This window comes from Crocodylus siamensis, unplaced genomic scaffold (assembly GCF_052110815.1).
Source record: "Crocodylus siamensis isolate JL-2025a unplaced genomic scaffold, ASM5211081v1 HiC_scaffold_480, whole genome shotgun sequence".
NCBI lineage: Eukaryota > Metazoa > Chordata > Crocodylia > Crocodylidae > Crocodylus > Crocodylus siamensis.
In genome coordinates, this window is record NW_028324888.1 from 4541 (window position 1) to 17123 (window position 12583).

General features: G+C 51.8%; 1 protein-coding gene across 2 annotated transcripts; it reads left to right on the forward strand.

Moving 5' to 3' along the window:
- The first annotated feature begins 384 nt into the window (after positions 1–384).
- On the forward strand, positions 385–12383 carry LOC149851693 (uncharacterized). 2 transcript variants are annotated; one of them, XM_090030486.1, is made up of 4 exons: positions 385–931; positions 1049–7999; positions 11425–11576; positions 12103–12383. In XM_090030486.1, the coding sequence occupies exons 2-3, from the start codon at positions 7000–7002 to the stop codon at positions 11472–11474; spliced, it is 1050 nt and encodes a 349-aa protein (XP_089886612.1). In that variant the 5' UTR covers positions 385–931; positions 1049–6999; the 3' UTR covers positions 11475–11576; positions 12103–12383. The 2 variants fall into 2 exon arrangements, with proteins under 2 accessions (XP_089886612.1, XP_089886611.1); XM_090030485.1 differs by lacking the exons at positions 11425–11576; positions 12103–12383 and having other exon boundaries at positions 1049–8618.
- Positions 12384–12583: the final 200 nt, after the last annotated feature.

The following is a 12583-nucleotide window of genomic DNA, read 5'->3' on the forward strand; positions in this document are numbered from 1 at the left end:
TTTGCACTGACACAACTGCAGTTGTGTTTGCATAACTGGAATTTCCTGCTGCTCTAAAAGTCTTTGTGGCGCATTAAACACTACTCAGATATAGTTTTATTTTGCGGCGCTCCCATTTACATCGCCCTATCTACGGACTCGTGTCATTCAAACAGGAATCCGCTCAAACACTTGTAATCACCGCCCTTTGCCACCAGGGGGCAGTGCGCTCGCTCTGCAGTTCCGGCCTTTGGCCACCGGGGGCCGCCGTCATTTCCTGCCGGTAGTTTTACTCGTTTTGGCTCCTGCTCCCCCCCGCCCCCCCCGGGCTTCCGCAGGGACGGAGACAGGGGCCGCTGCGGGGCGGGAGGGGCCGGGGCTTGTGCTCGCGGGGCGGAGCGGGCAGGAGCTGCTGCCCCGGGGGAAGGAAGGGGAAGGGGGGCTCTGGCCAATCCCAGCCCTGTGCTGCGTCCGTGCATCAGTTTGGAAGGGAAAAAAAGGACTGTTTAATCCTGGAAGGAAAGGCTGAGGAGAAACCCTACAGCTAGTTTATAATGGCAATTAGTTGCGAAATATAATGTTTTACACTCTGAATGGGACCCTGGCCTGGGTCGTGGGACAGTCGGGTCCCAGCAGCTCCTGGGACGGGGAGGGGGTGCGGGCGTGCACTCCCCTCCCCCTGCCCTTCACCTGCAGGCTTTCCAGCAGGGGGCAGGGGCGCGCATGCGCATGTACGCGGCCCCAGTATAATTTTTTCTCTCTCCGCCTATGCTTAGAGGTTTGACGTCACTTTGATAAACGAGGTCTGTATGGATTCAATGAAATGACAGTTTCCATCTAGTCCTTCCACGTGTTGCCCCACTTGTGTCCAGCATCACTCTGGCCTTCCCTGCCTGTTGCTTGAGGCAGGTGCTCCTCATCCAAGAGTCCTTTTACAGCCACATTTGCTCAGGTAAATCCTCACCCCGATTTCTCTTTCTTTCAGTGGAGAAGAGCTGTGATCTAGCCAGGTAATGAAAGTTCAGACTGTAGTGTATGCATTGTGTAATGTAATGTGTTGTGTGGACAGGAAATGTAACGTCAGTACATAGCACAAGGGGAGCGACCTTGCAGAGCCCTGCAGGCTGTGATGCTGAACTACAAATCCCAGAGGCCTCTGGAAGCAGGAAGAGGAAGTGGTGAGCGGTGATGAGCAACCGTGCAGAGTCCTGAACTACAAATCCCACTTTTCTTTGTAAAAGGGAGAAAACATTAATATTAGTAAGTATGGAAATACATATATGCTGAATTGGGACCAATATTTCCATAGACATTATAATTTTGCATTGACTTAACAAATGCCCACGTAGTAGATGTGGCGAGCTGGCTCGCAGGGATAATGATGATCTAGCTTCAGGAGAGATTTGATGACCTATTGGTGGGATAAGTCACGTTACAAGTGGTGAATTAGAGTATTCTTCACAGTTTTTAATAAAGGACAGAAAGTTGAATTGGAGTATCTTAAGGGAGACTAAACATTTTAAAGCATTATTCATGAGAGCTTTTCAACAGCATGGACATTTCTTTATTTTAATTTTTTATGAACATTTTCCAATTGTTTTAGAAAGCAATTCATAACATAAATGTTTGTGTTGTCAGAGATTAAGTGGAAATTAAACACAAACAAAAAGGTGACAGAACTCAGATTTACAGCCCGTTATTTTTAGGCAAGTCCTATGAGGTCTGGAGCCCTTACTCATGCTTTTTTGAAGGCTTGGTGTTAGGGGCTTCTCCCAAGAACCCACAGAAGTTTGTGAAGGGCTCGGGCAGAGGGCAGGCAGCTCTGTGGGTTGCCCCTTCTCTGTGGTGGGGTAGAAATCCAGACCTGCCCCTGAGTATTATATCGTCTCCATGTGAAAGAAGGCAATTCCTGCACAGCACAAGAAACAGCTGCTGAAAATTCAACAGCCTGATGCGGCAATTGTTTCCCAGACTTAGCTTAAATGAGAAGCAATTCAGGGTCTGTCTACACAGCAGTTTGTGGTAGAGCATGAAGTTACCAGGTCTAGCTTTAAATAAGTTAGCTTGAGTACTGGGAATAGTGCAGCCACATCAGTGTGCAGATTACTCTGCTACTTGGTTAGCCTGAAGAAACACTGCTTTGGGCTTCAACTGACTTTCACTAATTATTTGGACTTTCACCAATTATTTGTCTACACTCTGGAGCTGTCATGACCACAGCTGTGAAGACATAGCTGTAGTGATAGCACCGGCTAGCGGAGATGGTGGCAACTGAATCCACCTGGTTTACTAATCTAACTGAATCTAACTACATCTCGCTGGTAACTGAATTTCCCTTCAGTTTATCTATATTCAGAGTTATCACACAGTGGATTTAAGTAATATTATAATTGTGATTCTATAATAGCAAAAAGTGAAGTAAAATGACATTTAGATTCATACTCATAAAAGAGACACTTATGTGCCACTTACTTGTCTATGAGGCAAAACAGGATTTTGCCCTCTGTACTGTTCTTTCGTAACTCCTATAAAAACTGTAAAATGTCATTTTGAGTCAACTTAAGAACAGTATCATAATAGAGATTGCCAAGGACATGTCCCTGGAAGGGGGGAACCTTAAGTTTCCCACCTTTCAGAGTCACACCCCAGAGATCCTGGAAGCACATGTCTGGAAGCAGGGAAAGCCATGCAGGCACTGAGGTTGAGGGGCCGGATCCTGCGTGGAAAATCCTGGGGCACACAAGGCCGTTACCGGAAACCCAGAGACCTTCTGCCTGAGGTGGCTGGAGAGTGCGGGAACCTCCAGGCTGACTGCCTTCCCTCCATCAAGAAAATAGATGTCCACCACAATAAAGCAGCACAAATTACTACTACATTTTGTGGCAAACACATTGTAGTGTGACATGGAGTCCGGATGCCTATTTGCTTTTGCTTTGTGGCACCATAAAAATGTTTCTGGCATCAGAAAGGTGACAAAAGCTGATGTCTGTATTGCTGTGCAGGATTGAATAGACACCTATCAGAAGCCTGTGACCAGTTTTACACAGCAGTGGACAGCCTTCTCAAACATATATGTCTTAAGCCAAATCAAATGTGTTTCCCTTTTGATTGACTGGAAGTTAAAACACTCAGTGTAGGTCTTCTGTTCAGGGGGAGTAATTCCAGAATAACCATTCCCAGTTAACTCTACATGTCCCTTATTTGAAGTAAGAATATCCTCAGAGGAAATAATCAGAAACACTTTGAATTTATAATCTTCATAGTTGATAGGATTGGAAGGGACCTAAGCAGATCATCAAGTCCAACCCCCTGCCATTGCAGGAAAGGATGCTGGGGTCAAATGACCCTGGCTGGGTGGCTGTCTAGCCTCCTTTTGAGGACCCCCAGCATAGGGGTGAGCACCACCTCCCTTGGAAGTTGGTTCCAGCTCCCAGTTACGAAGTAGCTAGCGCCTCCTGATCTCTAGCCTGAATCTACTGTCAGTCAACTTATGGCCGTTGTTCCTTTTTACCCCTGGTAGTGCTTAGGGGAACGGGGACTCTCCCATTGCCTGCTGGTCTCCCTTGGCCGGTTCATAGATGGCCACCAGATCCCCGATCAGCCTTCTTTTGTGTAGGCTGAACAGGTTCAGGTCCTGTAGCCTCTCCTTGTACGGCCTGCCCTGCTGCCCCCTGATCATGTGAGTGGCCCTCCTCTGGACCCTCTCCATGTTGTCCACATCCCTCCTGATGTGTGGCGCCCAGAACTGGACACAGTACTCCAGCTGAGGCCTGACCAATGTCTCATAGAGGGGGAGGATCACCTCCTTGGATCTGCCTGTGATGCATCTATGGATCCATGACAACTTGTGGTTAACCTTCCTGACTGCGTCCCCACATTGGTAGCTCATGTTCATCTTGGAATCAATGATGACTCCAAGATCCTTTTCTGCCTCTGCTCTGAGGAGAAGGGAGTTCCCCAGCCTGTAGATATGGTGCTGGTTCTTCCTCCCCAGGTGCAGCACCTTGCACTTGTCCATATTGAAACCTGTCCTATTCTCATCTGCCCACCTCTGTAACCTGTCCAGATCTAGTTGTAGCCTGTCCGTCTCATCTAGCGTGCTCACTTCTCCCCACATCTTAGCGTCATCTGTGAACTTGAAGAAGGTGGTTTTCACCCCCTCGTCCGATGAAGACATTGAACAGTGCGGGCCTGAGGACTGAGCCCTGGGGGACCCCACTGCCCACATCTCTCCATGTCAAAAATGACCCGTCCACCACCACTCTCTGGGTGTGGCCCTCCAGCCAATTTGTGACCCATCTGACTGTGTACGTGTCAAAACCATAGTCACCTAATTTTTTAATGAGGATGGGATGAGAGACGGTGTTGAAGGACTTCCTAAAGTCCAGAAAGACGACGTCCACCATGACACCTGCGTCCAAGGCTTTTGTGACCTGGTCGTAGAAGCTAACCCAGTTGGTCTGACAGGACCTGCCTCTAATGATCCCATGTTGATCGTCCCTGAGCATAATCTCCTCTCCTGGCCCCTTGCAGATGTCCTCCTGGATAATTTTCTCAAAGAGCTTCCCCAAGACAAAGGTAAGACTAATGGACCTATAGTTTCCTGGGTACTCTTTCCTCCCTTTTTTCCCTCCCTTTTTTAGAAAATGGGAACCACAGTGGCCCTTTTCCAGTCCTCTGGCACCTCACCAGAGCACCATAAGTGCTAGTAAAGCTGTGCCAGGGGTCCTGCAATGACCTCTGCTAATTCCCTAAGCACTCGGGTGGAGATCATCAGGACCTGATGATTTGAACACATCTCGTCCCTCCAGAAGTTCCCTGACTAGGTCCTCGCTGACCCTGGGCCTGGATGCACCTCCCCTGGGTCCGTCTGGGCTGCCAGTGGGGGGGATGTCCTTGTCCTTGCTCAGAAAAATGGAAGCAAAGAATCTGTTAAAGAGATTAAATTTGTCACCTGGTGCTACCACCAGGTTACCAAGCATGTCCTGCAGTGGCCCCACGTTACTTGGTACCTTCATTTTACCCCCTATGTATTTAAAAAAGGACTTCTTGTTATGTTATTCTATATTAATTTCCACTCATTCCGTTTTGTCAAAACCAGAACTTGCCTTTCCATGGCCAAGCTCAGTAACCAAATATCTCAGCAGTTTTTTCTAATGAGTCTTTGTTTTCCATCAGTTATCCCACCAGACTGTCTAAGACTAGGATCCTGGAATATTTAGCGACCTTGGGATAATTATATCATTGTCTGTAAATGAAACTCCTTTAGGCTTCTTGGGCTGTTGAAAATAGTGAAGGATTGTGAAACTATTGGAAACTCTCAGACATGCCAAAATGCTATCTCCACACTGCAGAGCATACAGCTCGTTATGCAGTACTGACCAACACGCCCCACTTTTGCCACATCTATTTATGCAGCTGTCTCTGGTAGGTGTTGTAAGGCTTTGGGGACCTCTTCGTCACTGCCTTGCCCCCAGCAAAGACCGGGTGAAGCCCTATCCCAGCGCCACTTAGATGGTCTGGGCACTGCCCCTTTTCTCCCCTGCCATATCTTCGGTGTTATTTGTTGGGGAGGCAGTTCCCTGATGCAGGGCCCAGAGGGGTTTCAACCCTGGGGGTGTCTTTGTGGGGCTGCAAACCTCCCCTTTACTCCACCCTTACCACACCTTCGGCTTGGGTTGATGGTGTTCCCTGCAGATCTTCCCCACACTGCCCACCCTGCAAGGGCTGGGTCTTCTGGACCACGAACCTTCAGGGATTCACCCCTGGTCTTTGGGCTGATTTTCCCCTCTTCAAGAAAATAAACTTGCCCCTTTCGGGTCACCTATAACTCAACTGAAAACACCGGTGCCTGCCGGAGGAGCTCCCGAGATTGTCTCTCTCTCTCTCTCGGGGCTCCTTTCTGTCCCCTCCCAGGGGACGTGTTCGTACTGTCCCCTCTAACAGGCGCCCTTGTGCCCTGTCCCTACCAGTTGTTTTGGCGTCCCTGCCCTGGTGCCCGGCTGACCCTGAGGCTCTGTCAGCTTGCTCCCTCTTGCCGGCATCGCTGCTCTCCCCTTTTAGGGGGCTCATGGCTCCCTGTGCTATGCCCCATCTGGAGCCGTCCAAGAATGGTTGAGGGTCTGCCCTCAGCCCCGGTTCAGGAGCTCCTAGTCAGAGCCCTGCTGCTCCCCAGTGGTGTCCCACTTGATTGCTGCATCTCAGTGGGGCTCCTTGTCTCCTGCCGACCCCAGAGCCTGCCTCCTGCCTCACTGGTCGGGGTCTCCAGGTAGACAGCTGACTCTTTCTTTGGGAAGCTGAAGTTAGAGCTGGAGCCTCCCAGCTCTGGAGCCGACGTCCTCCAGCTGGTGTCATGCCCCTTCTCCCTGGCTCGCCGCCAGCTGTTTCCCCAGCCGCCTTTTGAGCAGCCCACGCTGCTCAGAAGCCATGCCCCCAGCTCTCTCCAATATACAGGCCCAGGCAGCTAGGAAACTGCTGAGCCTGCACCTGTGCCTGCATCCATGCCCCGATCTCCTCCCAGCTGCCGCCCATCTCTGCTCCTGCGGCAAGTGCCTTGGCGCTCTGATTAGGGGTCCGAGCCACAATGGGGGGACTCCTGTCTCCCCTCTCACAGCAGTACTCTGATGATCTTGAAGAGGACTTGGAGGCCAGGAGCAGTGGGGAGAGGAGGGACACAGGCGCACGTGTGCCCTTCCCACACGTGTGCCTCCTTTCTGGACCCGGAGCGGAGGAGAGAGCAGCAGCGGCGAGCGGAGCAGCTGAGGGGGCAGCAGCAGCTGATCCCCCTAAGGTAAGTGGGGCTGAGGGACTGAGGGGCCGGCGCAGCTGAGCCAGATCCGGAGGGGAAGCCCCCCGGGTCCCTCTTAGCCGAGCTGGTAGGGAGCCGCGCGAACAGAGCACGCAAACAGGCGCGGTCTGTAAGAGCGCGCCGGCGTTTGCGGCGGCATTCGCGCCGGCGGGTGAGCAGGCGGGGCCCAGAGGCTGACCCCTGCTCTGCTAGTAAGGGCAGTAACTCCTGTGATGGTGTCGACACGGAGTTCTGCCAGGGCCCCTGCCGGGGGGGCGCAGCCTTCCCGGGGCTTGTCCGAGGCCTCCACCCAGACGGAGCCCTCGGCGGGGCTGCCGTCCTCCAACCCCCTGGCCTGCGGGAACTACCCGGCAAGGTCTGGGGGGGCAGGGACTGGGGACTCCTGCATCTGTCCTGTAGGTATCCGCCTTAGGACCCTGGAGGAACGGGTGCGGGGGCTCCTGGAGGAGGTTAGCAGGCTGAGGGGAATCCATGAGGCAGAGGAGGAAATTGATAGGTATTTTCTTTCTCTGCAGGGTGGTACGACCGAGCAGAGGGCAGCCCGGGATGAGCCCTCCACTGCTGAGTGGCAGACGGTCTCCCGCGCCAGGGCTATTAACCATGTTGCGGCACCAGTTCCTCCTGTCCATCTGGAGAACAGGTACGAGGCCCTGGCAGCCCTGGAAGAGGAGGGGGCAGTGGAAGATACCAGGGAGGAGACTCTGAGCACACAATGTCCTGTGCGGGCGGCGGGAGTCAAGAGGCCTAAGAGGAGGAAGCGTTGCGTCATCGTGATTGGTGACTCCATCCTGAGAGGTACAGAGGGCCCCATCTGTCGCCAGGATCCCTCAGCACGTGATGTCTACTGCCTGCCCGGAGCGAAGATTCAGGATGTGAAGGGGATGCTCCAGTCCATCATCCAGCCCACCGATTATTACCCCATGGTCCTTGTCCATGTGGGTACTAACGATGTGGCCAGGAGAGCCCCTGATCGCCTGATGGAGGACTACCATGCTCTGGGAGGCGTGCTGAGGGAGATGGGCGCACAGGCGGTCTTCTCTTCCATCCTGCCAGTGAGCGGTCGAGGCAGACGCCACGAGATGTGCATAGCGGAGACCAACTGGAGGCTACAGGAATGGTGCTTCGAGGCGGGCTTTGGCTTCCTCAGCCATGACCGGCACATCGTGATGAGAGACATGCTGGGATGGGATGGGCTCCACCTTTCCCCTAAAGGTAAGCGTGTGTTCTCTTCCAGGTTGGTGAACCTCCTTCGGCGGGCTTTAAACTAGGCTCGTCAGGGGAGGGGGAAGATGAGGGCGGAGGAGACAATGAACTACCAGGCCCAGCAACAGCCAGCAAGCCCAGACCAATGGTCAAAAGGGAGAAACAGGTAAGTGATGGGGGACAGGGCATTGCTGAGACTAGGGGGTCAGTAGGCACAACCGTTGGAGGCCTCAAATGCCTCTACACGAATGCTCGAAGTATGGGGAAGAAGCAGGAGGAACTCGCCCTCCTCCTAGCTGTCACCAGCCCTGACATAGTGGGGATCACAGAAACGTGGTGGGACTCAACGCATGACTGGGCGGTGAGTGTCAAGGGCTATAGGCTATACAGGAGGGACAGGATAGGAAGGAAAGGTGGGGGAGTAGCACTCTACATCAAGGAGGAATATACTTCCTCGTCAATTAGCAAGGGGGTGGGGGGGGCACTCTGAGGTGCTCTGGGTTAGAGTAAAAGGCAGTCCAGGGGATAGAGACTTAACAGTGGGAGTCTACTACAGACCTCCCAACCAGGGAGAAGAGCTTGACCAGGAATTCTTAGGTCAGCTCACAGAGGCAGTGAGGGCTAAGGATGTGGTCATCATGGGGGACCTGAACTTCCCAGACATCTGCTGGGAGGAAGAGCAGTCAGCCAAGTCTGACCGCTCATGTCGGTTCTTAGCCAGAGTGTAGGACCTCCATCTAACCCAGGAGGTGCACAGCCCCACCAGGGGAGACGCCTTGTTGGACCTGGTGCTGGCCACGGGTGACGACCTGGTGAGGGGGCTGCGGGTGATGGGCCACCTGGGAGACAGTGATCATCGCTTGCTGGAATTCACCATCCAGCGTAAGGTGGCAAAGGGCTGCAGCAAGGCAACAGCCCTAGACTTTAGGAGGGCTGACTTCAACAAGCTAAGGAGGATCGTTGGGGAAGCGCTGAGGACCCAGAGGGGAAGGGAGCCAGATGTCGAAGGTGAGTGGTTGCTCCTTAAGGAGACGATCCTCCATGCCCAAAGGGAGGTAATCCCAACAAGGGTCAAAGGGAGCAGGAGGGCACATAAACCCCCATGGCTCACTAGGAGCATCCGGGGAATGTCTCCTTGCTAAAAGGGAGGCATACACCCAATGGAAGGATGGGGTCATCACCAAGAAGGACTATGTTACAGTCGCCCGAGGATGTAGGGGGGCAGTCAGGAAGGCCAAGGCAGAGACGGAGATAGGACTAGCTTCCCGGATTAAGGACAATAAGAAGTCCTTCTTCAAATACATAGGGGGTAAAAAGAGGGTCCCGGGTAATGTGGGGCCCCTGCAGAACACGATGGGCAACTTAGTCATCATGCCAGATGACAAAGCTAACATATTTAACGATTTCTTTGCCTCTGTCTTCCTAAGTAGGGACCAGTTCAGCCACCTCCCTGCTGGGCCCCCCTCGGGCCCCGGGAGAGACACGCCTGGGCCAGGGGTTAGCGAGGAGTTAGTTAGGGTACTTCTGGAGAGGCTGGACGTGTTCAAGTCCGCTGGTCCGGACGATCTTCACCCTAGGGTTCTACAGGAACTGGCCGAGGTCATTGCGGGACCCCTGGCGCGGCTCTATGAGCACTCGTGGTGCTCTGGTGAGGTGCCGGAGGACTGGAAGAGGGCCAATGTGGTCCCTATCTTCAAAAAGGGAAAAAAAGAGGACCCGGGAAATTACAGGCCAGTTAGTCTTACCTCAATCCCCGGTAAGCTCTTTGAAAAAATTATCCTGGCACACATCCAGGAGGGCCTTGCGGGGGAATGAATGCTCAGGGGCAACCAACATGGGTTCATCAGTGGCAGGTCTTGTCAGACCAACCTGGTGGCCTTTTACGATCAGGTCACCAAATCATTAGACAGGGGGTTGCTGTGGATATAGTCTTTCTGGACTTCCGGAAGGCTTTCGACACTGTCTCTCACCCTGTCCTCATCAAAAAGCTGGGAGACTGTGGTGTCGATGCCCACACGGTCAAATGGGTCGCTAACTGGTTGGAGGGCCGCACCCAGAGGGTGGTAGTGGATGGGTTCTTCTCGACCTGGAAGGACGTGGGCAGTGGGGTTCCGCAGGGCTCGGTCCTCGGGCCCGCACTGTTTAACATCTTCATCAGTGACTTGGATGAGGGGGTAGAAAGCACCCTGTTCAAGTTTGCTGATGACACTAAGATGTGGGGGGATGTGGGTGCACTAGAAGGGTGCAATAGGCTACAAGCTGACCGTGACAAGTTGCAACGGTGGGCGGATGAGAATAGGATGGGGTTTAACACTGATAAGTGCAAGGTGTTGCACATGGGGAGGAAGAACCGGCACCACACTTACAGGTTGGGGAACTCCCCTCTTGCCAGCACGGAGACGGAAAAGGATCTTGGAGTCGTCATTGACTCCACGATGAACATGGGCCGGCAGTGTGGGGAGGCAGTCAAGAAGGCCAACCGTACCCTGTCATGCATCCACAGATGCATCTCGAGTAGATCCAGGGAGGTGATCCTCCCCCTCTATGCGGCACTGGTCAGGCCGCAGCTGCAGTACTGCGTCCAGTTCTGGGCGCCACACTTCAAGAGGGACGTGGACGATATGGAAAGAGTCCAGAGGAGGGCCACTCGTATGATCAGGGGTCAGCAAGGCAGGCCTTATGAGGAGAGGCTACGGGCCCTGAACCTGTTTAGCCTCCACAAGAGAAGGTTAAGGGGGGACCTTGTGGCCTGCTACAAACTGGTCAGGGGGGGATCAGCAGGTATTGGGGGAGTCCCTGTTCCCCCGTGCGCTGCCAGGAGTGACCAGGAATAATGGTCACAAGCTGGCGGAGGGTAGGTTTAGATTAGATATTAGGAGGCGCTACTTCACAGTCAGGGCGGCTAGGGCCTGGAACCAGCTTCCAGGGGAAGTGGTGCAGGCTCCTAGCCTGGGGATTTTTAAAAGGAAGTTAGATGAGCACCTTGCCGGGGTCATCTGACCCCGGTGCTCTTTCCTGCCAAGGCAACTAGATGATCTACCTAGGTCCCTTCCGACTCTAGCTACTATGAAACTATGAAACTATAAGGACAAATCTCATGTTGTCTTGAACAGGTATATTGGCATGTAACTGTATCTGGACCTATGTTTTCTTTTTTAACAGAGCACAGTATTATAATTCTAGATGTCATTCATTTAATATGCTCTAAAATGCAATGAAAACTCATCACCTGACTCACCACATGATTTTTCATTTAGAGGAAAAGGGAGCGAGTTATCAGGGATAACCCTGGAATTTCTGTTTCAGCGACTGTTTTAACTGTGCACTTTCACAAGTTTATTCACCCAAGGTTGTTCCCCTTGTATACTTGTGCATGCTGTCCTGCTATCTCATCCAGTACACAACGGTGGTAACCAGCGCTCTATGTTCTCCAGGTGAATACTTTTCTGCCTTCCCTTTGTGCTTTTGGATCAAGTTTCAGTGAAGAAGATGCCTTCCTCATTGTGCCAGATCTCCAGAGTCTCCACATCGCTGCCTGCTTTACTCATATTCTTCATTACTTTTCCTATTTGCAAGGTGGAATCAGGTAGGTGTCTGCTCCATACCAATGTGTGCTCTGCTGCTGCTGAAAGGTTTATTCAGTTTTCTATTGACACATTGCACCAATTCTAGTCTTTTATGGAAAATGGAAAAGAAAATGTGAGAAGTGCTAGACGGCATCAACATCACAGTGTGGGAAGGAACAATAACTACATCTCAAATAAAAAGTTTTCCTCTTTCTCCCCAGGCATATAGAAGAATAGCTCTTTATGTATCGCCCAATCATATTTCTGTGTGCTTCTATGTTCCTCGTTCCCACAGTATCCCAACATCCTCCTTCTCATCACTCCACTGGCTTTTCAAAACCAATATTGAGGAGGAAAATTCTCTTTTACATGACCTTTCAATGATTTGACATTTGTATCTAATCCCAAAATGCGATTAAAACATCAAAGCACTAATAAATTTTATGGGATACAATGTTCAGAAACTGCCCAGTGAAAAATGTTGACATTTCTATGACAAGAAAATACATACGTTGTACTTATTCAGGATATTCTATCCTTTCCCAGACACTGAATATCTTAGGTTGGGCAGTCAGTTGCAGTTCAAGTTGCTCAGCTCTTTCTAGTTTAAACCTTTGTTTTTGGTTATTTGTCACTTTACCAGTCCTGGCTGAAATTCTGCAAGGTGGGTATGCATCTCAGATTTCTCTTTTTACCTCTGAGCTTATTTTGGGGTGCTTTGCTATATTTTACAGCCCTGTTTACAGTTGTTGGACCTGATCAGCCAATCACTGCCATTGTGGGGGAAGAGATCGTATTGCCGTGCTGCCTGCCCCCCCAACATGAGCGCTAAGGACATGGCCAGCACCACTTTGCTTGGAAGTTGGTTCCAGATCCTAGCCGCCTTGACCGTGAAGTAGCGCCTCCTGATATCTAGCTTAAATCTACCTTCTGCCAGCTTGTGACCATTATTTCTAGTTACTCCTGGTAGTGCTTAGGGGAATAGGGACTCCCCCATTGCCTGCTGGTCCCCTCTGACTAGTTTGTA